This window comes from Entelurus aequoreus, linkage group LG12, assembly GCF_033978785.1.
Source record: "Entelurus aequoreus isolate RoL-2023_Sb linkage group LG12, RoL_Eaeq_v1.1, whole genome shotgun sequence".
Classification (NCBI taxonomy): domain Eukaryota; kingdom Metazoa; phylum Chordata; class Actinopteri; order Syngnathiformes; family Syngnathidae; genus Entelurus; species Entelurus aequoreus.
Window position 1 is genome coordinate 8,723,076 of NC_084742.1, and position 26,778 is coordinate 8,749,853.

General features: G+C 38.0%; 1 protein-coding gene across 2 annotated transcripts in view; it reads right to left on the reverse strand.

Annotated features, from left to right (window-relative positions):
* The window catches only part of tbc1d22a (TBC1 domain family, member 22a), a 283,486-nt gene that overhangs the window by 113,046 nt on the left and 143,662 nt on the right, over nt 1-26,778 (reverse strand). For both annotated transcript variants that reach the window (XM_062064592.1, XM_062064593.1), the window contains exon 11: nt 10,892-10,967. In XM_062064592.1, coding sequence (XP_061920576.1) covers nt 10,892-10,967 — 76 coding nt within the window. The remainder of the gene's footprint in view (nt 1-10,891; nt 10,968-26,778) is intronic.

Consider the following 26,778-nt stretch of genomic DNA (forward strand, 5'->3'; position numbering starts at 1 on the left):
ACCACAAGGGAAATTGTTCCACACAGTAGCTCAGTTACAAAGGATGGAAAGGATAAGGATGGAAAGGATAATACACACAAGGACACAAAATAAGGGCGAAAACAAAAGGTATAAAGTAGACTAAAAATTGACCATAGTAGCAATATAACATTTTTAATATTTACATATTATATGTACTATATACTGATATACTATATTATTATATTATATGATATTATATAATATATAACAAATCCCACTTACCATGTAGAATATTACAGTATATGTAACAGCTATAGCAAAAAAAAAGCAGCATAAAATAAAGAGTAGATCCAGGAGAAAATGTACATTATAAACAAAGAGCAACATAGAAGTGGTCAGGTAATAGACAGCTATCATCTATTGCTGTATGGCGATTGATTGATTATACAGCTGGATGGAGTGCGGAATGAAGGAGTTCTTGAATCGTGAAATAGGGTGTCATTATTCCATTATCTATTAATATACTGTACATCTGTACCTTGTTTGCTATATTATTGCAAAGGCTTTCAAAATGTACACTTAATTCATACTATACTTACGGTCACCAAGTTAAGAGCAAATCTATGACTTGCACTTCAGTAAAACATGTTTTTTAAATTCCTGCATTACATGTGTATCCAAATATTGGAGTATTTCCCTAATCAAATTGTATTTATGCAAGCAAATAATAACCTGTGATTCATCACAGTTCAAGAGTGTGGAAAATCACTTGACAGCCCGAGTCAAAATATGTTCTCCTTTTGACATAAAAGAAGCTTTCTATTTTCAAATTCTTGTCAAAAAAGTGATTCTAAATCAAATAAAAAGGCTGATACATCCTACATGTTTGACGACAATATTTGTGGAAAAAAACATACAATTACCGTATTTTTCGGACTATAAGTCACAGTTTTTTCCATAGTTTGGCCGGGGGTGCGACTTACACTCAAGAGCGACTTATGTGTGAAATTATTAACACATTAGCGTAAAATATCAAATAATATTATTTAGCTCATTCACGTAAGAGACTAGACGTATAAGATTTCATGGGATTTAGCGATTAGGAGTGACAGATTGTTTGGTAAACGTATAGCATGTTCTATATGTTATAGTTATTTGAATGACTCTTACGTTAACATACCAGGCACGTTCTCAGTTGGTTATTTATGCGTCATATAACGTACACTTATTCAGTCTGTTGTTCACTATTCTTTATTTATTTTAGATTGCCTTTCAAATGTCTATTCTTGGTGTTGGGTTTTATTAAATAAATTTCCCCCAAAAATGCGACTTATACTCCACTGCGACTTATATATGTTTTTTTTCCTTCTTTATTATGCATTTTCGGCCAGTGCGACTTATACTCCGGAGCGACTTATAGTCCGAAAAATACGGTAATCATTGGTGGAATATTGTTTGTCTATATTTCATATTTGTGTTTTTATTCTTAGTACAGGTATTAAAAAAATCGATTTAATTGCGATTCTTATTCGATTAAAAAAAATCAATAATATATATATCTCTTTTTTTTTTTCATTTGTCCTGTCCTTCCACTCAGGCAAATCATATTGTTGATGTAGATGATCATATCTGCTGCAGATTTACTTTAGAAAAGAGAAGTGTTGGATACTTCTCTTGTTGCTTTTATTTGTAATGACTTTATAAAATATTTGTGTAGAATTTAATTAATAAAAAATAAAAAAACACTTTTTTTTAAGTAATATAGAAATGTATTAGAGCTGTGTGTCTATTTAATGGAGGATTGTAGTTAATCATCAACCCGATGTTATTAAAAAGTATGGGACAAATTTGGGGTGATTTTTGACAAGGTAGATGAGGGGTGCTGTATGATGTCACTAGTCAGAAAATGTGTTTTAGAATAATTTAAAAACCAAAACGGTCCAAAAAATATCTCACAGCACAAACGTGGCACAGACAAAAGGCAGTGCTATTTTAATATTTGCAATAATAGGAGGGGCCAACTTCGCACAGGTCATCGTATGGAAGCGCCAGTTCAAACAAGTTTTGTGATTTTTGGAAGAAAAGCTGAACATATCGATGAATGCTGATTTTTGTTAATTTGAAATTTAAATCTGAAATTAAAATCTGGAAATTACATAAAAAACTCTAAGCAAACAAACCGAATCTTTTCTTTTTCGTCCCAAAGGTGCCAATAGGCTAGTAAATCAGCGTGTGGCTACAGACATTTTCATGTTTTAAAAAGTCTTCATCATGCAGTACACGACCTCGACTACCAGCCATTTAACACGGATGTAAGCGCACGGCACAGGTTGTCACAGCCTGCTCGCACATTTGCATAACTAAATTCACCTTTGGGCAATTTGCATGTTAATAAAGTCGTGCTAATGCACTTGCGTGCCACAAAATACACAGAGATAAGAGAGGCAGAGCGATAAAGAGATCAGAGAAGCATTTTACCCACGCCGCCAAAGTAGCTTGTCTTCTGAGCAGGTACGGCCCCGCGTGTGCTCGGCGCCCGACAAGACGAAACAGGAGTTTGGATCAGTAATTACATGTGGAATAATCATGAGAGAGAAGCAATGAATGCAACATTGATCACATTGTCTTCCAAATACTGTCTGGAAGTGTGTCGAGATCTTCCTGTGCACACACAACCAGTTGTTGACTATTTTATGACGCACATGGCGTCGTCTTAAAAGCTAATGATCCCCACCTTGTGGTTTCAACAGCCACTAAACTTTCTCATTAATCTCCTGTAAATCTGTAAAGATGAGATGATATTTTCACTTTTTAATTACCTATTAGGTCTCTTTATTTGCATTTTGGTTTCATCCCATGGTAAGTCAATTTATAGTCGGTTGTAAACGGTACCAACAGAGTACCGATCTGTGCGATGTTCAGCCAGTCTACAGTGGAAGCATATGCCTGTTTAGGGTACTAAAGCTCGCCGAACTCAAGTGTACCGTGGATCGTTATTCCAAAAAGTGGAAAAGAAAATGAGAGAGCGACAGACGAGCAACATGCTGACCCAGGACTGTAAACATTAATTAAATCAAACCGTGAGCTGAGGTCAAGATGTTATGCTTTATACGTCCTTCCTGTGTCTCTCTTGCCTCTGGAGCTCCAACACCTGGGCGATATGGCTGAAAACTGTATATTGATGTAAGTGTTTTATATCGGTCGATATTGATAATTATTGCAGGGTTTCCCACACATTCATTTATTTGTGGCGGCCCGCCACAAAAGAATTACGTCCGCCACAAATTTAAAAAAAAATAAAATAAATTAATTAAAAAATAAAAATAAAAAATAAAAAATATATATATATATATATTTTTTGTCCTCTCCAGCTTCTCAGGAAAATCATATAGTTGATGTAGATGCCCATATCGGCTGTTCAGATTTACTTTACAAAAGAGAAGTGTAGGATACTTCTCTTGTTGCCCTATTTGTATTTGACCACTACTGTTTTCTGTTTATTTGTTACTGACTGTGGCAGGACACCTCTGCCTCTGTTTCACTTTATGTTGCTGGTAAATAATATGGTTGTAGTAGTAGGCTAAAGTTAAATTATTTAGTATGCACTAATTAAAAGGGCAGAGCTTTGAGACATTTTAGCTTTTATATTTTATAAGATATATGTTTTGTAAGAACCACAATTAATAAATATATTTCAGTGAATAACTTATTGTTCAAATCTGTATATAAATATGTACATAAAGTGTTGTAATTATATTGTAAAATGGATGGATGGATGGATGGATGGACGTTTAAAACAAAACTGTTATTATTAATTAGTAAGTATACATTTTTTGAGCCTTTTTAGAGAAAATCAAATCATTGTAGTAAATTATGCAAATTAATCGATGATGTCATGGTGACCACGCCCATAGCCACGCCCCCACCGCCACAGGTATCTTGGCAGTGTATGGGAAACACTGTATTGATTCTTTTTATGACCCATTAAAAATAAACACCAGGGGAAAAATATATTAAATGTAATGTTTTTATGTAAAATGTAACCTTCCTCTGATTATAATCCCCTCAGCTATCAAGGCAGAAAGGAAATGAAATGTCAACACGAGCATGGAAAACACTCAAACAATGTAAACGTAAAATATGCTTAATGAAATGTAAGAAAATACTACAAAGTGTGAAAGTGTAAACATAGAGAAAGCTGAGAATAACTATTTTCTGCAGGTTTAATGCCAAGAAGTTAGGGCGGTGCTCTAAAGGGTGAGCGCAGCGAAGGTGGAGTGATATTACCGGTCTTGGTGGGGACGAGCGCCTTGCATCATTTATAGACCACATTGGTCGGAATACGATCTGTATACATAACTTCCATACTGTTGGGGTGACTTTTCCTGTTGCATCCGGAATTTCTTCAGTTTTACTTTCTCTTCTCACTCCATACAAAGAATCAACTGAGAGAAGTCAAGATGACGCAACCAAACTTGACAGTTGATACTGTTACGTGATTGGCTCGTAGCAGGTCACTCCCATTGCTCAGTGATCACTTCCTGCTTTGCTCTGTTACCAGAGAGCGAGGGCCTTTGTTCATGCAACCAACCTTGCTTCGCAACTTCCAGTTTTTTCCGACGAAGAAAAAAAAAGTATACTGCGTTTTATTGAACGCATTTTTTTAAATTACGATTACCAGATTTTCCGGGACTAAAGAGTCGCAGCCAATACATTTTAGAAAAAGAAAAGAAAATCCATAATATAGCCGGATTGGACTATAAGCCGCAGATATATAGCTTGTGAAATGAGTTATTTACACATAAAGATTTTATAAATATTTATTTATATGCCTTAATTGTTTCCAAACGGTGTCTGTAACACGGCAGTAAAATGGCTAAACAAACAAAACAGAAGTAATCGTCATGGACCCACTAGCGTCGGAACAGACTCCACTGTGACGTTTTGGTGAATTTACTGAGGAATTTCTGAAACTGAAACAATACAAAAAGAAAGTTAATAATACTAACACAGACAATGTATTAGCACACTTGCTACTGCTAACGATGCTAGCTTATTTACATTACAGTAGCGTGTACAAATATGCAGGAAAACACTCCTACAGACATCACACATGGGACGGTTTAGTAAGTATGAATTGTACAAACGTTGGAGGGATGAATGTAGAATCCTTTCGAGCAGAAATGCTATGGAAGGTTATACTTCCGGTTTAAGGCATTAAAACAGGAAGCACATTTTCAACCCACAACACTTGCAGTGAGCGAACTCATCCAAAAGATGGTGCCGTAGCACAAATCATAACACACCAATTCTTTCCACTTTTGTTTTCTGCTTTGGTTTAGTAAAAACTATTGAACACAAAACATTATGGTCGTTAGCGGAAAAAAAAAACCCAGAGATTAGCTGTGTGTTTTTTTAAACCGCAGGGTTCAGAGCTTAGGAAAAAAAGTAGCAGCTTATATAGTCCGGAATTTACGATAGTCGGGGTATAAATATTTGAGCACCTAACGATTCGATCGATTCAGATTCCTGGGGTGACGATTTGTTATAAGAATAGTTCTCGATTTAAAACCGATTCTCGTAATGTATTAATTAGTATAATAATTGTAATGAAACTTTTTCAAAACAGGCTGCAGGTTAGAAAAGCTTCTTCTGGTTGCATGAATTTGGCCTAAAAAATGATATATTTTTTATGTATTATAATTCAAAATAAATAAATAAACATACTGGGATAGGATCTAGCACCCTCCACAATCCCGAAAGGGACAAGCGGTAGAAAATGGATGGATATATTTTTACAATTATTGTTTTATATATATATATATATATATATATATATATATATATATATATATATATATATATATATATATATATATATATATATATATATATATATATATATATATATATATATATATATATATATATATATATATATATATACAACCGTTCAAAAGTTTGGGGTCACACTGAAATGTCATTTTTTTAAGGAAAAGCACTGTACTTTTCAATGAAGATAAGTCTGCATTTTAATTTTGCTTTTATTTTCTTTCATTTTAAAGATTAAAGTACCAATGATTGTCACACACACACTAGATGTGGTGAAATTTGTCCTCTGCATTTGTCCCATCCCCTTGGGGAGCAGTGGGCAGCAGCGGCGCCGCGCCCGGGAATCATTTTGGTGATTTAATCACTTTGTTGTCCGTGAAGCACTTTGAGTCTGCCTTGTGTATGAAAAGCGCTATACAAATAAAGTTGCCTTGCCTTGCCTAAACTAGTCTTAACTTTAAAGAAATACACTCTATACATTGCTATTGTGGTAAATGACTATTCTAGCTGCAAATGTCTGGTTTTTGGTGCAATATCTACATAGGTGTATAGAGGCCCATTTCCAGCAACTATCACTCCAGTGTTCTAATGGTACAATGTGTTTGCTCATTGGCTCAGAAGGCTAATTGATGATTAGAAAACCCTTGTGCAATCATGTTCACACATCTGAAAACAGTTTAGCTCGTTACAGAGGCTACAAAACGGACCTTCCTTTGAGCAGATTGAGTTTCTGGAGCATCACATTTGTGGGGTCAAATAAACGCTCAAAATGGCCAGAAAAAGAGAACTTTCATCTGAAACTCGACAGTCTATTCTTGTTCTTTGAAATGAAGGCTATTCCACAAAATTGTTTGGGTGGCCCCAAACTTTTGAACGGCAGTGTATATATACATATATATATATATACAATTATGAATTAATTTAGAATCTGGATGAACAAAAATTGGATGTGAATCGATTTTTTTGTGCACCCCTATTAGGTGTTTATCGCAATATACATTTCATTTTATCGCCCAGCCTTATTTCACAATAAATGTTATCTACGCAGTGCAGCTGAGCTCAAGTGATTGCAGCATCAAAAAGTTCTACATTTCTATACAGAGTTTATTATGACTCTCTATAACCCTCACATTTGATAGGTGCTGATAAGTAATTTTGGACGAGACGGCGGCGAAAGCAAAAAGCGACCGTGTAACACGAGATAAAGGCTATCTGTGATCTCATTAGGGGTGTAATGTCAAAGCAGCGAGGTAGAAAATGGCTCTGCCCCGGCTGTGATGACAGGGCACTTATGGAGTAAGACACAGTGAAACATGCCCAGTCATATTTTTAAAGCCTTTGCCAGTGGCGGTGTGTGTCGCAAGTTCTGCTTTATCTTCATTTATTTCCTTATGAAACCACACTCAACAGTCCCAATGCAAACAGTCGGTTTTCATTAACACCGGCGCACACCACACGTTGGTAAGGCTCACATAATCACACACACTTGAGGTAAGGAGAATTAAGCGGTGTACCGAGAAAGAGAGCGAGAGCACGGAGGGACGTCACCAAGGTTGTCCAAGAGCAGGACCATTACAGAAAGGCATGCTTCAATGAGACCTTTGTTTGATGCAGTGCATCGAGCAATGTGGGGACGTGACCAAGGGCGACTGCAAAGACAGGAATTACATCGAGGGCCTACAGTGTCTTTACTACAGTGTTTCAGGCCAGCTGCAAACATGTATGTCCATGATTGGTACTCGACCTCTTTAGAAATAACCCACTTTGAATATATACCATTTTTCGGACCAAAGGACATTATAAGGTGCATTAAAGGCCTACTGAAATGAATTTGTTTTATTTAAACGGGAATAGCAGATCCATTCTATGTGTCATACTTGATCATTTCGCGATATTGCCATATTTTTGCTGAAAGGATTTAGTAGAGAAAATCGACGATAAAGTTCGCAACTTTTGCTCGCTGATAAAAAAAAGCCTTGCCTGTACCGGAAGTAGCGTGACGTCACAGGAGCTAGTATTCCTCACAATTCCCCGTTGTTTACAATGGAGCGAGAGATTCGGAGCGACAAAGCGACGATTACCCCATTAATTTGAGCGAGGATGAAAGATTCGTAGATGAGGAACGTTACAGTGAAGGATTAGAGAGGCAGTGATGGACGTATCTTTTTTCGCTCTGACCGTAACTTAGGTACAAGCTGGCTCATTGGATTCCACACTCTCCTTTTTCTATTGTTGATCACGGATTTGTATTTAAACCACCTCGGATACTATATCCTCTTGAAAATGAGAGTCGAGCACGCGAAATGGACATTTAAAGTGACTTTTATGTCCACGACAATACATCGGTGACACACTTAGCTACTGAGCTAACGTGATAGCTTCGTTCTCAAATGAAGATAGAAACAAAATAAATAAATCCCTGACTGGAAGGATAGACAGAAGATCAACAATACTATTAAACCATGTACATGTAACTACACGGTTAAAAATTTTCAGCCTGGTAAGGCTTAACAATGCTGTTGCTAACGACGCTAAGGCTAATTTAGCAACTTAGCAACCGGTGTTGTGCCTGAAACCTCACAGAACTATGATAAAACATTAGCGCTCCACCTACGCCAGCCAGCCCTCATCTTCCCATCAACAGCCGTGCTCACCTGCGTTCCAGCGATGGACGGCGCGACGAAGGACTTCATCCGTGGGTTTGGCGGCAAGCATCGGCTCGGCATCTGCTAGTCCTTGTTGTGTTGCTGTAAGTATTGTACTTAGCCGCTAATACACCGATCGATCCCACCTACAACGTTCTTCTTTGCAGCCTCCATTGTTCATTAAACAAATTGCAAAAGATTCACCAACACAGATGTCCAGAATACTGTGGAATTTTGTCGAAGAAAACAAGAGGTTTCTGTATCGGGTTCGACGGGGTCCAACCACTTCCGTGGATTTTCTGACGTCACGCGCATAATTCATATCCAAATGAGTTTTTCAACCGGAAGTGTGGCGGGAATTTTAAAATTGCACTTCATAAGTTAATCCGGCCTTATTGGCATGTGTTGCAATGTTAAGATTTCATCATTGATATATAAACTATCAGACTGCGTGGTCGGTAGTAGTGGCTTTCAGTAGGCCTTTAAAAGGGCCATATTATGATTTTTTTCCACATTTAAAACCCTTCCTTGTGGTCTACATAACATGTAATGGTGGTTTTTTTGGTCAAAATGTTGCATAGATTATGTTTTACAGACCATCTTCAAGCCGCTTTCTGATCGTCTCTTCAGGATGCGCCGTTTTGTGGGCGGGCCTTATTCACGTGCCTCCACTTGGACAGCGTCTTCTCCCCATCATTTTAGCGCTCACATAGCGAGTCTACTGACAGATATAAGTTAGAACTGTTTGCGGAGCATGAATGCCCCACTAGAAGATAGAGAAAAAGTAGGAACTTACTGACTACGGCGCAAATTTTCGGGACTTATGCAGATCCCACATACACATGCAGATACCATTAAATAAGAAAAGTTGGTTTTGCATAATAAGTCAAAACAAAATGCCAAATAGGCGCCATTTGGGGTTCCTTAAACACACACCATAATACTACCCGTATGTTGAAACACAGCACGTCTGACCACAGTAGCCGTAATGCAGTGGTGTCCAAAGTGCGGCCCGGGGGCCATTTGCGGCCCGCAGCTAATTGTTTACCGGCCCGCCACACATTCTGGAAATACTATTGTAAAAATAAAAAAGAACATTAAAAAAAAGTCGAATGAGGTGAAATCTAACGAGAAAAAGTTGCAATATTGACACAAAAGCTGCCATGTAGGCTGTTTTTTTTTCTTTTGTCTTTCTTTATTTTTATTTTTTTGCCAGTCCTCAAAAAAAAAAAATAATGACAAAAAATCCATGTTATAATTAATTATTTTCAGGGCTCCAATTACTTCAAATATTTCACTTTAAAATGTTTTATGTGGTAAATATTGCATATATTGTGTAGTAGCCATATAAAAACATCAAAGTTTTCTTTGACAAAAGCGCATAAAACAAACAAAATAATTGTTCCAGCATTAAAATCGACAGATATATCTGAAGTTGATGTCGTAACTTAAGTGTTGAAAGTAAAAGAAAAACCTAATAAAAATGTATCACTTTATGAATGGGGCACCTTTTGGATCCCAAATATATTTAGTGATTTTGTATTTATCTTTTCACTGTGATTACTCAAAAATATGAAAGAATTAAAATCAATGGTGTCCTGCATTATTGATCTTTTAGGGCTCTAATTACTAAATACTGCATATTTCAGTTTTACTATAAAAAAAACTAAGTTGTTTTTGACAGAAAAGCCATAAAACTTTTTTTTTTAATTTGTATTACTTTATATCAACTTGAAGTTGATATAGAGATTTACTGTAAGCATTAAATAATTAAAAAATAATAATAATCTGACTTATTTTTAACATTTTAATGACTGAGACCCTTTATGGTCCCCGGGACCCCTAAAGGTAAAATAAATTAAAAAAATCCATATATTTTGTTATGGTTTGAAAATGAAAAATATCAAAATGGCCCCCACATGCTTTAATTTTTCCGTGTGCGGCCCTCAGTGGAAAAAGTTTGGACACCCCTGCCGTAACGCTTCGCGTTCCATCAAGCGGTGCGGCTTTGTAGCTTACCAAAGTTGTACTAAAACATTTTGACAGATTTTTTAACGCTGGGTGTAATGTTCTATATTCTCAATGCACCCTCCAAAGTTTTGGGCTTGCTTGCTAACATGTACTTGCTAGAGATGAGTCATCTATTGAAAAGGCGTCAGCCGGCAGTCCACATGTATCTCTTATGTGTGACTGCCATCTACTGGTCACACTTATCATTGCACAATGTACCAAATAAAATTGCTTCGAGGTCAGTAAGCACAATCAGAATTAATCTGTACATTAGGGACACTGTCGATGTTTGAGAAAACGAGAGGATTGAAAGTGCACCTCATAGTCTAAAAAAGCATTTGAAAGTGTCAATTTTCTACCAGTCTGCAGTTTGCAAGGACTGTCCTCTGGCATTGCTCCGTAAACAGCTTTTACAGAATACACAGATAATGTTTAACACTGACCGTCAATCCTGCTGACCAGCTCCTCCAAGGCCTTGACTTTCCTCTGGATGCCCGGCTGTGCAAAAGTGTAGTTGTCCTGGGAAGACAATTGAGTATCAGTCAGCAGGGCTCAAGCCTCTGTCGTTAAAATACTGTATTGAACTGAATACAAGACTCTTTCTCAAGAACCGTTTTTGGAAACAGTATTCAAGGCAAAACGTCTAATTTGGTTGCATTCACAATGTAGTGATTCAAGTTAAAATAACATATTGACCCGTCCTCTCTTTTCAAGACATATTTTTGTGAGAAAATTTGTGTCAAGAAAAGCTTGATTACATGTTTATTTTGTTGTGATGAATGTCATCTTTTCTGACTTATACATGTTACAATGATGGATGCCCCTGTTAACCAACGCCATAGTGTCAAATTATGAGGTTCATGCTTTTTGGCGTGAGCTTGCACACGGTTTTGGATGCCTCTTTTTGCGGGGTTTTGCTGTCTGGCTAGGTCAGACCATGGCAATTATTTTTACTCGGGGGCCACATTGGTTGGTGTGTGGCCGATGTGTGTGTGTGTATATATACTTATATATATAAATTAGGGCTGCAACAACTAATCGATTAAATCGATTAAAATTGATTATTAAAATAGTTGCCGATTAATTTAGTCATCGATTCGTTGGATCTATGCTATGCGCATGCGCAGAGGTTTTTATTTATTTTATTTTTTTATATATATATATATTTTTTTTTACTAAACCTTTATTTATAAACTGCAACATTTACAAACAGCTGAGAAACAATAATCAAAATAAGTATGGTGCCAGTATGCTGTTTTTTTCCAATAAAATACTGGATAGGATAGAAATGTAGTTCGTCTCTTTTATCCGATTATTAATCGATTAATCAAAGTAATAATCGACAGATTAATCGATTATCAAATTAATCGTTAGTTGCAGCCCTAATATAAATATACATATAGTCACACAATCATTAGTCAGTCACTCCTCTGCTATACAGAAATATCCTGCTGATATCAAACTCACAGTGTCATGTTAAAAATCAGAACTGAAAAAATAAGACCAGTGAATATTGTCACACAACTATCAGTCAGTCAGTCCTCTCACACAATCATCAGTCAGTCACTGTGTATATGAGGACAGACTGACTGATGATGGTTATCAGTCAGTCAGTGTGACAATATTCACTGGTCTTGGTCTTTTATTACTGATTTTTAACATGACACCGAGTTTGTCTGTGTCTAATGTTTGACACAATATTTTATCTATAAAAAGTGTCTTCCATTCTGATATATGAGTGCTTGGTTCCTTTTTGAAGGAACACTTTAAACATGTATAGGTTAGTCAACATTAGTGAAAGAAGTTATTAAAATGCCGTAGAAAAGTATTAAAGCGAAATACACAATACAAACACTCTCAATATGACTGATAGAATGCTAAAAACATTATGACGGACCACAACGAAAAATCGAATGGAATTTTACAGCCTTTTTTGCTGAGTAAAAGAATGTACATGAAAATAATGTGGGATTTGTAATATTAACTATGAATGATAAAACACTGAATATGGAGAACATATGAACGTCTCTCCTCTTTACTTCCCAGACGATCGTCTTGGGATCGATCTTTTACAATAAAGCAAAATGCAACATAAATGCAACAAACATGTAGAAACATGAACGCAAAACACAAAAAACACCCACAAATCCATATAATATAATGTTGCTGCAGAACACAACTTGGTTGTAGAAATCTGCTTCCGTGTCCCTGACACTCACATTCCAGGCTGGCTGCTGTAAACAAACCCCGTTCACTCTGCTTCTTGCCTCGTCTGCTTGCAGCTGCTCAGCGTAGATTACCTTGATAACCAGTATATCACTCAAAAGCGCAGTTTAGATGGAAGTTTTTAAAAAATAATTTTGAGACGTCTGGCGGGCCGTTTTGAAAAACTTAACGGGCCGTACATGGCCCATAGGCCGTAATTTCCCCAGGTCTGGGCTAGGTTGTGGGTCACTTAGAGCAGTATTTTTCAACCTTTTCTGAGCCGAGGCACACCACCAGCAGAAAACATGAAAAAATTAAACACAGCAGCCGACATTGACAATAAAAAGTTGTCCTCGCAATTGTTTGATATTAATTCAAACCATAACCAACCATGCATCACTATAGCTCTTGTCTCAAAGTTAATTAAGATTTTTAATTTTAGATTAAAGTACCAATGATTGTCACACACACACTAGATGTGGTGAAATTTGTCCTCTGCATTTGTCCCATCCCAAGTTAAAGTACCAATGATTGTCACACACACACTAAGTGTGGTGAAATTTGTCCTCTGCATTTGACACATCACCCTTGTTCACCCCCTGGGAGGTGAGGGGAGCAGTGGGCAGCAGCGGTGCCGCGCCCGGGAATCATTTTTGGTGATTTAACCCCCAATTCCAACCCTTGATGCTGAGTGCCAAGCAGGGAGGTAATAGGTTCCATTTTTATAGTCTTTGGTATGACTCGGCCGGGGTTTGAACTCACAACCTACCGATCTCAGGGCGGACACTCTAACCACTAGGCCACTGAGTAGGTGTACTGTCACGACCTGTCACAGCACGCTGTAACTTATTTTGAGTTGTTTGGTGTTTTCCTGTGTGTAGTGTTTTAGTTCTTGTCTTGCGCTCCTATTTTGTTGTTGTCATGTCATTTACGGATGTACTTTGTGGACGCCGTCTGCTCCACACGCTGTAAGTCTTTGCTGTCGTCCAGCATTCTGTTTTTGTTTACTTTGCAGCCTGTTCAGTTTTAGTTTTGCATAGCCATCCCTAAGCTTCAATGCCTTTTCTTAGGGGCACTCGTCTTTTGTTTATTTTTGGTTTAAGCGTTAGATACCTTTTTACCTGCAAACCATCGTCGTCGTTCCCGACATCCACAAAGCAATTAGCTACCTGCTGCCACCTACTGATATGGACGAGTATTACACGGTTACTCTGCCGAGCTCTAGACAGTACAGACACTCAACAACGGCACATTTGCGGATTATAATTACTGGTTTGCAAAAAATATTTTTTACCCAATTAGGTGAAATTACATAAACTCCCACGGCACACCAAACAATATCTCACGGTACACAAGTGTGCCACGGCACAGTGGTTGAAAAACACTGACTTAGAGGACCTTTTATAGAAAACCAACCTGGCTTACTTATTGGTACCTATTTTTGTGTCTTTGAGATCTGCTTAAGTCCTGACTCAAAACATGAAGGCTTTGTGGCGATATTTATAAAACAATCTTGCCTTCTTTCATACTTCCTTCAAACGAGTCTTTTGAAATTTGCCCAATTTGTGACATTTTTCCCAGTTGTGACGTCAGCGGCTATCTCCATCTATGGTAAAAATATACTTAAAGAGCTTTGGAAGTCCGCTATTGTAGTCCGACGCTGAAGTCAATAAGTTTCTTCTTTTTCTCTATCCTCTTGTTGTGGGGCAGACTGGCTCATACATGCACATGCATCCTCCGCTCTTGCCATTTCTAATACAAAGTAGCTTATAGTTCTAACTTTTATCTGTCAGTAGACTTGCTATGGAAGCACTAAAAACTACAACATGGCTGACATAGAAAAGACGCTGTCAAAGTGGAGACACGTAAATAAGACCACTCACAAAACGACGCATCCTGAAGACACGGTCAGACGGCGGCTTAAAGAAGATGGTCTGTAAAAAATAATCTATGCAAAATGTTGACCAAAAAAACCACCATTACATGTTATGAAGACCACAAGGAAGTGTTTTACAAAGGAACAAATCAGCCTGAGGGGGAGGAGCTCCTGCATCAGGCAATGAAAAAACACTAAAAAAGGTAGGATAAAGTATTACATCCATCGAATCGTGGTAGGAGTTTATTAACATCGACGTTCAACATGCAGGGACATAAATGCTGTGAAAAGTACTTTTTTTTGTCGATTGGCGAGTGTGCAGGTATACCTAATGTTGTGACTGGGTAAATCTGTACGTTTGTGAAATTAATTTGACCAATATATTTTTTTTTAAACTGGGGTGACGACTTCAAAATATAAACACTTTCGGAAAGTGTAAGGCAAAGTTTAATTTCCAATTTGGGAACGCCTCCAAAAACTAAATTCTAGCAAAAAACAGGTGTTAAAGTGACATTGAGCAAGATTTACACCCAATATTCAATACATATCTAGACCAGGGGTTCTTAACCTGTTTGACTTTGGGGCCCACTCAAAAATAACACTGAATTAGTAATCTTACTCTTGATTTTAATCGTATTCAATAATTATATCTAACCTACTTACAGTTTGACAGGATAAACCTTGTCAAATGATGTGTTATGTGTTAATCACTAAGATTATTATCAATGATTTGGTCAGGCTGATTACAAAATATGCCGCCACTTTTTTACTACACTTTGAACCCTGCGGCTTATAAAACGGAGCAGCTAATTTATGTTTGTTCTTCGTTGGTGGCCTAAATAAAAATAATTTTTTCTCAAAAGCTGACAGTGCGGCTAATAACCCGGTGCGCCTTATATATGGATTAATATTAATATTTATTTTCATAAAGTTTAGGTCTCGCAACTACGGTAAACAGCCGCCATCTTTTTTCCCCGTAGAAGAGGAAGCGCTTCTTCTTCTACGGTATGCAACCGCCCCCCATAATGTGTACAATTATGTCATACTAAAATAAATACATTAATAATGAATATGTTTAACTAAACTGTCAATAAAATTTGAGTGCAAATTAAAATACAGTTTAACCACTTTAGTCATAATTTTTACGCTTAAGAAACTTCTCTGTGACTTTAGATTTATATTGTCATTACTACCACAAGTGGTGGAAAAGTGTATTGCAACTGAGTACCGCTGCAGCCCAAAATATATATTGTTTGGCGCTCGCAGCCCAACTATGGTTAAGAAACACTGATCTAGACCAGTGTTTTTCAACCTTTTTTGAGGCAAGGCACATTTTTGTCATGAAAAAAATCCGGAAGCACACCACCAGCAGAAAACTTGAAAAAATGTAACTCCACCAAGTCGTCGTGTCTTATTTTGAGTGTTTTGGTGTCTTCCTATGTGTAGTGCTTTAGTTCTTGTCTTGCTTATTTTGGTGGCCCTTCCTGTTTTGCCAGTGTTTTCCTGTAGTGGCTTCATGTCTTCCTTTGAGCGCTATTCCGCGCACCTGCTTTGTGTTAGCAAGCAAGGCTATTTACGTTGTTGCTATCCTTCTTTGTGTGGACATTGTTGATTGTCATGTCACATACGGATGTACTTTGTAGACGCCGTAAGATTTTGCTGTCGTCCAGCATTCTGTCTCTGTTTACTTTGTAGCCAGTTCAGTTTGACTTTTGTTTTGCATAGCCTTTTCCTTTCGTTCATTTTGGGTTTAAGCATTACATACCCTTTTTACCTGCACCCTGCCTCCCACTGTGGTCTGCATATCAGGATCACAACAAACCATCCTCGTCTCACCCGACACATTCCGATTTTTACAAAGCAATGCTGCCACCTACTGAAAAGGAGTATTACGTGGTTACCCTGCCGAGTTTTACGCAGCACAGACACTAAGCAACGGCACATTATTGGCAGATTCTAATTATTGATTTGCCAAAAATATTTTTGGGATAAATTAGGTGAAGTTGCATAATTTCCCACGGCACACCAGACAATATCTCATGGCACACTAGTGTGCCGCGGCACAGTGGTTGAAAAACACTGATCTAGACAACATGGAAGAGTTTTAAATCTAGATTAAAATCATCATAGATCCTCTTTCATGAAAAAAAACAGGTAGATAGTCATCATAAAATAGATCAGATTTCTTGGCAGCTAAAAATGTGTTTGATTGCTCTGCTTTACATTATTTAAAATAACATCACTGTTTTTAAGAAAAACATTTTGAGCACGGTGACCTTTGGAATTAATATTATTATTGTATATTATTATATTGTATAATATATTGTTTATTATTAAATAACATCACTGTAACTATTCTGTTTTTAAGACCTTTTTTTGAGCACATCTACACTCCTGCAGGTCACTGGTGCATGTGAGAAAAGCGGTGATCTTCGGAATTAATATTATTATTGTATATTATTATATTGTATAATATATTGTTTATTATTAAATAACATCACTGTAACTATTCTGTTTTTAAGACTTTTTATTGAGCACATCTACACTCCTGCAGGTCACTGGTGCATGTGAGAAAAGCGGTGATCTTTGGAATTAATACTATTATTGTATTTGGGTTAATACAGTACATTGTTGAATTGCCAAAAAAATATGGTTTGTATACACGAGAGGGAGTATATTAGTAATGACAAGGCAACAGGTGCAGGTGAACACATAACCTTATTGGCGGCGATGCAGCCAACGCTCGGGCTCAATCAATCCAGCAGGATTCCATAATAGGAATATTGGTCATGTTTCCCAGTAAATTTGAGGACAACCCTGCGAAAATGACTCCTTGGTGTTTTTCCAGCCAACTGGCACGTCCCGACACATTATCATCTAATGGTTTATTTGTAGCGGGGAAAGAGCAGCGGCCATTACGGACCTGTTTCAACACTTGAGCAGTCTGAGGCCTTGAAGACAAACAGGATGGCTAATTGTGATTTTGGGTCGCAGTAAAAAAAAAAAAAATGGAATTAAAGCCATGTGGGCATTTACTACCTTCACAAAAAGCTAATAAACCCGCAATATATTTTAGGTTACGACGACGACGTGATGACTCTGGGAGAGGGCAGTGTCGGTTGGTTGAAACTGCAGAATGTGCACGCGAGAACGGGCCGTAAGCATTCTGTGGGCGAGGACCTACAAAACACACGCACACACCAACGAGACGCAGGATTAAGTTTCCTTGAGGGGTCATTTTGGCGTGGAGGGTAGAACAGCTGATGTGGCAAAGCATCCAACAACCGGAGAGTGATGGCAAGAGAAAATGAGAAGGAGAGGAGAGAGAAGGAAGCAGGGGAGGGAGGAGGGATTTAGTAATAAACAGCTCCAGTTGTCCTTCAGGCTCAGCAGAACGAAGGTGTGTGCGTCTCCCACATGAGCCCGCCGCTGCACACGCTCTTGTATATTTTGGTCTTTGCTCTCTATTTAAGGATTTTTTTTTGTCCTATTGGTGTGTGAGTGACGGTAAGAAAAGCTGGCGTACAAACGCAAGTAGACGTGCTATTTAACCGTGACAAGGAGTGAAAGCTGACCAGTGTCGCCATGGCAACACTGACTCCTGAGGGTTTTGTGACCTGAGTGGATTTGGATGAGTGGTTTCAAAATAAGATAATACATTCCCAAGAGCTATTTACTCAACCTGCTAATTTACCGAGCGCACTCCATGTATTTATCTGAATCACAAGCCCATTCCGCTTTTGTAATTCAGCCCCGTGTTCTGCCTTAAGTCCGACCCCCACCCCCCACACTTTTGCACATCAGCCTTAATTTGGCGTGGAGGTACAAAAGCAAGCCGGTCCAAGTAATTACATTTGCATTATTGAAGCTGCTGGCTTTAATCAACAAGCCGTTTCTCCCGCTCTCACCTGCGTCTTGTTTTCTGCCTGCCTTGGACACCACGGCCGAGTGTTTCTGATACAGTTCTACTGCGGGGGTTCTCCGACTTATTTCTCAAAGGTCCACGTTTGCGGGCTGGAGAATTTGCAGCATAATGTAACGTTTATTGAGCTTTTCCCAACGATGTTAAAACAACATGCAAAAAGTGTGACAGTAACAATAACCGTTATTGTTTGTTAGGGATGATGTTTGATAAGGAATTATCGAGTTCGAGCCTATTATCGAATCCTCTTATCGAACCGATTCCTTATCGATTCTCTTATCGAGTCCAGATAGGTTGTTGTATATGGAAAAAAACACACAATATTTGGTTTAACAACAGCTCACTTTTATTATATAATAAAAAAATGAAATCTAATAAATAAATAAATATTGACTGTTACCCACCTAAAAAAATAAAATAAAATAAATATTGACTGTTGTTACCCAAAGTATATCATAAAAAAATATATATATACAGTAACACAAAAACAACCTGTCTCTGTGATCACTATAGGTGTATAAATAATAATATAGTGTTAAATAAAATCAGTCCCTTGGGAACAAAACTGAAAATAATACAGCTCTCCAAAAAGTGCACTTCTGCTGCTATTTGACATAACTGTTTGTTATGATGCTTTGACATTTTTGCACTTTATTTCTTTATTGAAAGAAAATTCTATGAAGAGAAAAGTTGTTTGCAAATGTGGTTACAATGCTAATAAATGCAAAGTTAAAGCTAAAAAAAAGAAATACACTTTATTGAGTTAACATTATTTCTTTATGGGGGAAAAATGTTATGAGCTAGAGAATATAACAACTACACTACCCAGCATGCAACGGGAGTTACGAGCATGCGCGGTAGCCCCGAAAAGTGTTGCATGTTGCCACGCTGTGAAAGTAAACGTCAAGAACTCAGCCAACACGCCTCGTCTGCATTATTTATAATTAGACAGACAACACATCTACAGTGTGATTTTGTTTTGTTTACAAGGAAAGAAAAACAAAAGTTAAAAAAGGGAGATATGTTGTATATATATGTATGTGCTGCGGTTGTTTTAAGAACGTTGCGACAGCTGCCGTAAAGGAGGTGCGTTGCTAGCCTGGTTGCTATGTTTCCGGTTGGTCGTTAAAGTGTTCGTCATGTGTTTTACCCTGCTAAAATCTCTCAGTAAAGTTATTCGATGGATTATAGCTTTTGTTTTGAACTTTATTACACCTTGGAGCGCTTTTTCCCGTCCATTGTTTTCCTGCTTTCGCTATCTGCGCCTAATGACTGAGCTACGTGACGTCATTTCTTGTGATGTCCCACGGAGCATTTCTGGTCGGGACGGGATTCGAATAAAGAATCAACTCTTTTCCTTTACTATAGTGGTCTCGATAACGGGTACCGGTTCTCAAAAAGGGATTCGAGTCCGAGGACTCGGTTCTTTTCTTATCAAACAACCGGGAAAACCGGTTTCGAGTATCATCCCTATTGTTTGTCTATTGTGTACATATTGTTGATGTGTCTAACAGTGTGTTTGTGTTTTCCTACATGCCTTAGGACAATGGATACAATTTAGCTTTTGTTCTTATTCCAGCATATTTACGTTGAAGCTGTTTTTGCTGACACACTGATTAATTCAAATAAAGAAATGATAAAAGAAAACTGTAGTAGAATTTCTGACCTTTGAGCTATATTTCGTGTCTATCAAGAATGTCTGCTTGTTTCATTTCTCTTCTATTCTATACCATTGAAGGACCAGATGTAGGACAAAGTTGAATATGGAGTCGCTCTGACCATTCTACAAAATGTTTTGAGGATTCAAGGATGTTGCAAAACAAACATGTCGAAAACAACGGGACCTTGGGGCATGGGGAAACAGATAAAATGGCCAAGTGACAAGGGCTGAGGGAGATTGCTTGATTCTTGAGTCCTCCGGAGGACGTTTGTTTGTCTGCATGGACAGCTCAATCCGACTTGCACTTTTGATTATGGGTTAATAAAAGTTTTTGTACTAAATTCACTTTTGTTGCTGTTTACGCTTCGGACAATCCACTACACAAATTGGCGTCACGAACAGGACAGCAACAGACAGCAAGCAAACACAAATAATAATTGAAATAAATAACAAAAGAAAGCAAATTTCAATGTGATAAATGAACCATATTCTCTGTGGCCATAATGGAATGAATAAGTTAGTTTCATTGTCCTTAACTGTGTGTTTTGTGGCTACTTCTGTTGGAAATGACCACACTTTGTGTCGTAATGGCACTCTTCACTAAGGCAACTTTTTCAGCGAAAATGAAATATATTGGCTTTGGACTTAATTGGGGAAAAATGACATATTTCTCTGTCCATCCATCACATTCAGGGTGCTAGCTTACGGTTAGCGGTGAGCTATTGTATCCTCCTAGTAGTGTCGTCCTGCATGGATGATACTTGTAAGAAACGTACTTTATTTGTCGCCATGGAGGCGAGGATTAGTGATTTTGAAGTAGCTAAAGCACTGCCGACTGCGAACAGATGTTTGCCGCTAGCTAGTTAGCCATGTCTTAAAGCACCTCTTCCTGAAGGCGTTTTAGTGTTATAATTTCACCTTTATCTTTAGTTTTTAGACCAAAATGCGTCCGTTCTCCCTTTTCTGTCTACACACCTTGTCTGCTTGTAAGTACTCTGTGATTGTGTGCTGCCGAACATGCTCCTCTCCTCGCAAAACCAGCAATGTCATGACCGGGAACCAGTACTTTTCAAACAGAGTATAGTACCGTTTTTGATTCATTAGTACCGCGATAGTATACCAGTACCGGTATACCGTGCAACCCTAGCGTGTACTTAAATGTTGTGTATTATTTGTTGTGTGATGTTGCCTTTTTCTTTTTGATATGAAATTCATTTTAGTGATGTGCTGGTTGTTGCTTTCATAACTAAAAATTAGAGATGTCCGATAATATCGGGCTGCCGATATTATCAGCCGATAAATGCTTTAAAATGTAATATCGGAAAATATCGGTATCGGTTTCCAAGTTATCGGTATCGGTTTCAAAAAGTAAAATGTATGACTTTTTAAAACGCCGCTGTGTACACGGACGTTGGGAGAAGTGCAGAGCGCCAGTAAACATTAAAGGCACTGCCTTTGCGTGCCGGCCCAGTCACATATCTACGGCTTTTCACACACACAAGTGAATGCAACGCATACTTGGTCAACAGCCATACAGGTCACACTGAGGGTTGCCGTATAAACAACTTTAACACTGTTACAAATATGTGCCACACTGTGAACCCACACCAAACAAGAATGACAAACACATTTCGGGAAAACATCCTACCGTAACACAACATAAACAGAACAAATACCCAGAACCCCTTGCAGCACTAACTCTTCCGGGACGCTACAATATACACCCCCGCTATCCCCTAGCCCCTCACCTCAACCCCGCCCCCCCAACCTCCTAATGCTCTCTCAGGGAGAGCATGTCCCAAATTCCAAGCTGCTGTTTTGAGGCATGTTAAAAAAAATAATGCGCTTTGTGACTTCAATAATAAATATGGCAGTGCCATGTTGGCACTTTTTTCCATAACTTGAGTTGATTTATTTTGGAAAACCTTGTTACATTGTTTAATGCATCCAGCGGGGCATCGCAACAAAATTAGGCATAACAATGTATTAATTCCACGACTGTATATGTCCTTATCTGTTGATATCGGAATCGGTATTTAAGAGTTGGACAATATCGGAATATCGGCAAAAAAGCCATTATCGGACATCTCTAGTAAAAATATACTTCCTGCATTGAACTTGCTGTGGTTCTGACGCTGTCAAACAACCACATCAAAAGTAGCGTGCCACGTTACATCAAACGTCTCACTATCAATGTTGTAACGTACATAGAAGTAATTAATTAGATTATTCGTTAGTAGTAAAAGTAACGCCGTTGATAACAGCGTTTTCATGTAACGCCTTTATTCAGAACACAGCCTTCAAGTAGCCAATGGGAGGAATCAGCTCCGCCCTCCCTTTAGTGTTTCACACACTAATTAGCAGAAAAGAGAAGACAAAAAAATAAAAAAAATAGGACTTATCTGACTAGCTACGAATCATATCTAACCACACTGTCCCTAACATTAAAAACATTAATTTATGTCTGTACTTAACAGTCATTAAAAACACTAATTAGCGTTTCATAATATAAGGTGGGCTCGTTAAGTCAAGACTAGGAATGAGCACTGAAAGCAGGTTGCATAATCGCTTAAAGTAACCAGACCAATAAAAAGAAGTAGCTCTCGGTGCCTCCGGCCGAGTCATACCAAAGACTATAAAAATGGGAGCCATTACCTCCCTGCTTGGTACTCAGCATCACCAAAAATGATTCCCGGGCACGGCCACCGCTGCTGCTCACTGCTCCCCTCACCTCCCAGGGCGTGATCAAGGGTGATGGGTCAAATGCAGAGAATAATTTCGCCACACCTCGTGTGTGTGTGACAATCATTGGTACTTTAACTTTAACTTAACTTTTAATTCGAGGCTTAATTAGTCTCCTGCACTTCCTCATTACGCAGCGATAACGGTTACGGAGAGTGAGGTTGCATTCACGAATCACGAGCATCAACATTACAATACGAGCAATTTTTTTTTTGTGCATTTTCTCAACATTTTGTTTTGCGCAAAAATTATGACAAATTGTTGTGGATTATTATATTTTATATCATTATTCTAGATGATTTCTCATTCATAAATGTATGTATTAATTATCAGTTTTATTTATATAATTAATGTATTTGATGTCACAAAAATTCCATAAAAATAGCCATTGTTTTTTTGTTTTTTTTAACAGGCATTTTGTATGTTTTCCATTTTTATTGTGCCAATAGCCATTCCTTGTCCCGACTGGATCTGTATTTACATGCCAGACCAGAGTCCGGACTTGGAGAAGCTCTGCTCTACAGTATGCATCGTTCTCAAATGTTTACTTTTTCTTTCTGCCTTAATGTATTTCAATTAATCCCTTTTTAAATCACCTTTTGTATCTCAGTGTTATTCACAAATGATCATAGTTCTCTTCATTAGCTCCTGCTCCTCAACGTATTATGTTATCTCTCGAGTGTCTATTTTAATTACACCATTGTGGTTACAGATATATCTTAATAAAAAACGTTTAACTGGTAAAATTGACTATCAGACTTTTGCAGTAAGTCCTTCAAAACAACAGCGTGTTCCATTTGTATTGACAAAGCTATTTATTTTTTCCCCAGAATGTCTTAATAAATAGACATCAATCAAATGTACACTGCAGAGGACGCTGGTTCTCAGGTAAACACAAAATAGGTTTAACAGTAGAGGCAGAAGTCCGGCCCCCTGGTCCTTAGCTTTCTGAAAATGTGGTCCCTAAAACAATCTACAGTATCTGAATAGCCCTGTCCTACTCCTTTTTGGACATGAGGAACTGTGCAGCGGAATGTTTCTCAATGTTAAAGGGGAACTGCACTTTTTGGGGAATTTTGCCTATCATTTACGATCCTTTTGTAAGACAAGAACGCGTGTTTTCATTTTCTTATGCATTCTAAGTCGTAAATAAAGGCTATCAAAAGTCAGCTAACAATGGAGTGAAAGGGAGTTGCCCTAATCAGCCCATAAAACGACCTAAAAAACATCCAAAGAACACCATCGTTGTTTTATATACATGCTGTAAGTATATATGAAATGTAGTAACATTCATAATAACATGTAATATTTACGTATTTTGTTTAACCATATGGCAGCGCATTAATTTAACGGACGCATCACAACGTTCGATTTTCCCTTCAACAACAGCAACACTACAAGACTTCATGAGAAACAACAAAGATTACTTTGGGACATATAATGATCAAGAACATTACATTTATTAGCCTGACGATAAGGAGGATGAGCTACATGTTTTAGAAGCTGTGTGCTAAACAGATGCAGCTTTAGTGTAGCAGTATTGCTAAGTGCTAAACAAACATATCAACTACGAACATAACAAAACAATCACTTAATGTACAAACCCCGTTTCCATATGAGTTGGGAAATTGTGTTAGATGTAAATATAAACGTAATACAATGATTTGCAAATCATTTTCAACCCATATTCAGTTGAATATGCTACAAAGCCAACATATTTGATGTTCAAACTGATAAACATTTTTTTCTGTGCAAATAATCATTAACTTTAGAATTTGATGCCAGCAACACGTGACAAAGAAGTTGGGAAAGGTGGCAATAAATACTGATAAAGTTGAGGAATGCTCATCAAACACAAGGATGGGGCGAGGGTCACCACTTTGTCAACAAATGCGTGAGCAAATTGTTGAACAGTTTAAGAAAAACCTTTCTCAACCAGCTATTGCAAGGAATTTTGGGATTTCACCATCTACGGTCCGTAATATCATCAAAGGGTTCAGAGAATCTGGAGAAATCACTGCACGTAAGCAGCTAAGCTTGGACCTTCGATCCCTCAGGCTGTACTGCATCAACAAGTGACATCAGTGTGTAAAGGATATCACCACATGGGCTCAGGAACACTTCAGAAACCCACTGTCAGTAACTACAGTTGGTCGCTACATCTGTAAGTGCAAGTTAAAACTCTCATATGCAGGGCAAAAACCGTTTATCAACAACACCCAGAAACGCCGGAGCTCATCTAAGATGGACTGATACAAAGTGGAAAAGTGTTCTGTGATCTGACGAGTCCACATTTCTAATTGTTTTTGGAAACTGTGGACGTCGTGTCCTCCGGACCAAAGAGGAAAAGAACCATCCGGTTTGTTATAGGCGCAAAGTTGAAAAGCCAGCATGTGTGATGGTATGGGGGTGTATTAGTGCCCAAGACATGGGTAACTTACACATCTGTGAAAGCGCCATTAATGCTGAAAGGTACAAACAGGTTTTGGAGCAGCATATGTTGCCATCCAAGCAACTTATCATGGACGCCCCTGCTTATTTCAGCAAGACAATGCCAAGCCACGTGTTACATCAACGTGGCTTCATAGTAAAAGAGTGCGGGTACTAGACTGGCCTGCCTGTAGTCCAGACCTGTCTCCCATTGAAAATGTGTGGCGCATTATGAAGCCTAAAATACCACAACGGAGACCCCCGGACTGTTGAACAACTTAAGCTGTACATCAAGCAAGAATGGGAAATAATTCCACCTGAGAAGCTTAAAAAATGTGTCTCCTCACTTCCCAAAGGTTTACTGAGTGTTGTTAAAAGGAAAGGCCATGTAACACAGTGGTGAACATGCCCTTTCCCAACTACTTTGGCACGTGTTGCAGCCATGAAATTCTAAGTTAATTATTATTTGCAAAAAAAAAATAAAGTTTATGAGTTTGAACATCAAATATCTTGTCTTTGTAGTGCATTCAATTGAATATGGGTTGAAAATGATTTGCAAATCATTGTATTCCGTTTATATTTACATCTAACACAATTTCCCAACTCATATGGAAACGGGGTTTGTACAATGTCGGACTGATAGGATGTTTGTATCTTCCCATTTAGATGAATAATTAATCATAATTTTTGGACATGTGGTAAAGAAAATGTAAACAATGTGATGCATCACTTTGAAACTGTATAGGTTCAAATAAAACCAATCTGAAAAATAATCTTCACGAAGGGTTCCAAAAAAAAAAGCTGCCGTAAACGAGCGTCTTTTTTCATGTTTTTTTCTCACCATCTCCGGGTCTAAGTTGGATGTGAAAGTTGACCAACTTCTCGGTTTACGTCCACAACCTTCTACTATCCAGGTAAGAGGCCTGATTTATCATGTATAATGATCAACTTAAAGGCGAAGCAGCAGCTCACTGGCTCAATATGTCAATATAGCACCATAAGCTATTGTGATCACGGTGCCGCTAAAAAATAGATAATCTGCGTAGGCGCTTATAATAACAACATTGCTAATACTTGGTTCATATTCAGCCTACGACGTGTAAATGGGAGTATTGTTGGCGGTTTTTTAATACATTTTTTAGAGCTCTCATTCACTCCATTGTCAGCTGACTTTTGCTTAGGGATGATACTCGAAACCGGTTTTCCCGGTTGTTTGATAAGAAAAGAACCGAGTCCTCGGACTCGAATCCCTTTTTGAGAACCGGTACCCGTTATCGAGACCACTATAGTAAAGGAAAAGAGTTGATTCTTTATTCGAATCCCGTCCCGACCAGAAATGCTCCGTGGGACATCACAAGAAATGACGTCATGTAGCTCAGTCATTAGGCGCAGATAGCGAAAGCAGGAAAACAATGGACGGGAAAAAGCGCTCCAAGGTGTAATAAAGTTCAAAACAAAAGCTATAATCCATCGAATAACTTTACTGAGAGATTTC